This window comes from Eurytemora carolleeae, unplaced genomic scaffold (genome assembly GCF_000591075.1).
Source record: "Eurytemora carolleeae unplaced genomic scaffold, Eaff_2.0 scaffold1372, whole genome shotgun sequence".
Classification (NCBI taxonomy): Eukaryota; Metazoa; Arthropoda; class Copepoda; order Calanoida; family Temoridae; genus Eurytemora; species Eurytemora carolleeae.
In genome coordinates, this window is record NW_019397277.1 from 24,922 (window position 1) to 28,875 (window position 3,954).

General features: G+C 36.8%; 1 protein-coding gene across 1 annotated transcript in view; it reads left to right on the forward strand.

Annotated features, from left to right (window-relative positions):
- LOC111713216 (tetratricopeptide repeat protein 5) overlaps nt 1-3,954 on the forward strand; it is a 10,355-nt gene that overhangs the window by 263 nt on the left and 6,138 nt on the right. Inside the window, exons 2-8 of the mRNA XM_023488040.1 lie at nt 108-269; nt 918-1,096; nt 1,917-2,043; nt 2,358-2,420; nt 2,882-2,966; nt 3,203-3,282; nt 3,788-3,838. Of these exons, the coding sequence (XP_023343808.1) occupies nt 114-269; nt 918-1,096; nt 1,917-2,043; nt 2,358-2,420; nt 2,882-2,966; nt 3,203-3,282; nt 3,788-3,838 (741 nt within the window). The 5' untranslated portion in view covers nt 108-113. The remainder of the gene's footprint in view (nt 1-107; nt 270-917; nt 1,097-1,916; nt 2,044-2,357; nt 2,421-2,881; nt 2,967-3,202; nt 3,283-3,787; nt 3,839-3,954) is intronic.

Consider the following 3,954-nt stretch of genomic DNA (forward strand, 5'->3'; position numbering starts at 1 on the left):
CCCCGCCCCCCCTGCTCCTAAAAATCGTTCTCTAGGACGGACCGGCCGGCCGAAATCGTAGAGGATCGAAAATTGTCTTAAAATATTGAAAAATGTTAATATTTCAGATAGTAATGGGTGGGGATGAATTGCATGATAAAGTTGACGGACTATCCTTGCAGGATAAACACCAGGGGGTGTTGGTGAGGTTGAAGGAGAAAGTGGAAGGACTGTACATATTTAAGGATCGTTACTTTGAGAACCACCAGCTAGAAGAAGCAGCTAATAAGGTACAATTTTGGTCGTTTTTAGGTAATTTCCTAGTATACGATTTTTGGACCCCCCCCCCTCCTATCGATTTTGTAAATGCTCATATTCAACACATGGATAAAGTGGGTCATGTGACCCAAGACCTAGCCTGTCCTATCTGCGGCGCTCGGCCAACTAGCCTGGCCTAGCCGCAGCGCTCGACTCAGACAGGCTAGAGGACCTAATTAAACCCTAAATATAAACTAATTTGCTGAAAAATGTAAAATAATGGTCATGTACCAAATTAATAGGATGGGGGGGGGGTCCAAAAATTGTGTACTTGGACGGACCCCAGTTTTTAATTCGACTTAAAGATTTGTATAGTATTATGCTGGGGGGAGGGGAGAATATAGGTATTTTTCTACCGTACGCATTATGGACCCCCCGGCCCCACCCTCCTCCTCCTTTCAGTTTTGTACATGGAGCTCAGATGTTACACAGGGTCAAAGTTGGACCATGTGTAACGTATCTGTCTTATAAGTTCCTGCAATAGGCCCCCTATCATGTCCTAGCCGCAGCGCTCTTCCTAAAAATTGTCTTAACCTAATCTAACCATGAAATAATATTAAAAAATGTTAATTTTGTAAAATCTCAATTAGATTATTTTGATAACCCCCATGTTGTTGTAGATGGTGGCGGTGAAGGAGATGAAGTTGGATATCTTGAAAGAGTTCTTGAGTGAGGAGGAGAGGGGGGTTGAGGAGGGGTGTGGAGGGGAGGAGGGTAGAGCGGAGTTTCTCTACCTAAAAGGAAGATTGTTAAATGTTGAAACTGATTTTAGTCAGGAAGCCGAGGACGTTTTATCTAGGTATCCCTCCCTTTATCTCGGTATCCCTCCCTTTATCTAGGTATCCCTCCCTTTATCTAGGTATCCCTCCCTTTCTTTGAAAATAATCATTGATCAACCCCTCCCCTAGATGTTGCGGATACATGCAATACATGCACACACATGCATTGCATACAATACCTACACAACACATGCATTGCATACAATACATACACAACACTTGCATTGCATATAATACATAGACAACACTTGCATTGCATATCATACATAGACAACACTTGCATTGCATATAATACATACACAACACATCCATTGCATACAATACATACACAACACATGCATTGCATACAATACATACACAACACATGCATTGCATATAATACATAGACAACACATGCATTGCATATAATACATAGACAACACTTGTATTGCATATAATACATAGACAACACTTGCATTGCATATGATACATAGACAACACTTGCAATGCATATAATACATACACAACACATCCATTGCATACAATACATACACAACACATCCATTGCATACAATACATACACAACACATCCATTGCATACAATACATACACAACACATCCATTGCATACAATACACACACAACACATCCATTGCATACAATACATACACAACACATGCATTGCATATAATACATACACAACACATGTACCTTGAACTTATAAACCAAGCAAAGATCATTTCCGTGTTTATACCAATAACAATTTTAGGCAAATCGGTAAAGGGGTTCTCGAGTTATGATCGGACATACTACTAGATATATCTATAAATACAATTTCTCTAAGATTTCCTTGTTGTTTCAGAGCAGTAAAGCTGAACCCTAGTATGGTGACGGCCTGGAATGAGCTCGGAGAATCGTATACAAGGAAACAAGATTTTCCAAATGCAAAAATTTGTTTTGAAGGGGCTCTTCAGCACCAGAAGAATAAGGTACAAGGGGTTCAAGGGAATCAGGGGTGTTAATTTGTCAAAACTTGGAATAAGGCAGGAGAATTTCATGGACCGTCTTATAATTTCTAGTGAAACTCCATTTATAAAGAGGAACCCGATTGACAGCAATACCTTATATTAGAGAAAAAAAATTTGTAAATGAACAATTTTTAAAAGAGAAATCATATTTTTTTAATTCTTGATCAGAAAAGCTTTTAAGAGTACCGTTGTAAATCGGATATGGGCCACTCTTTCCATGGAATTATGCCCACCGTCCCTAAAAGGACTTTTGTTAACTCTTTATTTTGTTCCAGGTTTCCTTGCGTTCTCTCTCCATGGTGCTCCGTCAGATATCTGTCAAAAGCCCAGAGGAAAAGGTAGTGTCCAGATTTTTGCACCCCGGGACCGGAAACAAATTGTAATCGTTGCCCCCGCCTCGAGTTTTCAAGGGATCAGGCTGAAACTTTTGTGGTCTAAATTGTTTAAAAAATTGAATTCAAAAGCATTTTAATGTTAAAGCCGGCCAAATTATAGATTCCATATCGACCTAAATTAAAATTTTTATTAGATGTAAGCTTTACTCGACCCCCCCCCCTATCCTTCACTCAAACTTTTTCTTCAAATTATTTTACGTGATAAGTATTTTTTGAGGAAAAATGTTAAATAGGAAGAAAAATTTTATTTTTAACGAGAAAAAAATGGAAAACGCTGAGAAAAGTTTTTCAAAATTATTTTTTTCTATCAAAAGCTTATGAAATCCCCCGGGCCAGGGGGCCGGGTAGGGGAGTGTGCGGAAATGTACTTTTTTATTTATTTTATTTTAAAATATGTTGTTCAGGTTTCAAATATTGAGGAGAGCTTGGTAAAGGGAAAAGAAGCAGTTGCCCTAGATACACAGGACGGTATGTCCTGGTCTATATTAGGTAAATACAGCTGTACCGGATACACAGGCGGTATGTCCTGGTCTATATTAGGTAAATACAGCTGTCCCGGATACACAGGCGGTATGTCCTGGTCTATATTAGGTGAATAATAATTAACGTACGGCATATTATATTCTTGTCTACATTAGATAAACCAGAGTTATTATATTAACGAAGTTTTTGGTCAGAAAATGATCTTTATTAAACGAAATATACAATTAATTGATATTTTTTAGGAAATGCATATTTTGCGCATTTTTTTCTCGTCTCTCAAAATCCTCGAACTTTGAAACAAGCAATGTCAGCTTATTCACAGGTGAAAATTAGATTTAGATGTTAGTTCCACATTTGATTGAAAATATATATTTCGGTCTGTGTTGACATTCGTTAGTTCTTGAGATTGTTTCTGAAATGATCTTACTTGAGGATTTGACGGGTCGTGTACTTAATAGCCTGGGTTAAAGATAGGATTCATTGCAATAATGAAGAGCGTCTGACAAATCTATTTGTACCAGATAAAAATGAAACACGAACAAGCGTTTAAAGTCCTATTTTATGTTTATCTGAAGAATTAAAACCTGTTATTTAACAGTTTTTAGTCTCGACAGTTTAGAGACTGTCAGCGTAACTTTTAGCAACTGCTTTTTTTAAAGAACCATCTTTGATTTTAAAATTACTATACACGTTGTCAAGTATAAAATTAAGAATAGATATCTAAATGAATTTTTTATAGGAAATTATTCATGGCACTCTTTTAAGGGACTTTCTAAAATTTTGTTGAAAACCTATTTCGATAGTTTTATATGATTGTCACTATTTAGGCTGAGAAAGATATAGTTTGTCGAAGTACCCCAGAACTCCATTATAATCGGGTAATCTTTATATATTATACTAGTTAAAGAGTCCGGCATTGCCCGTAGAATTTTTTTTTTGAAAAAAATCGATTTTTTAACCTATAACACCTATTAGAGAAAAAAAATTTGTAAAT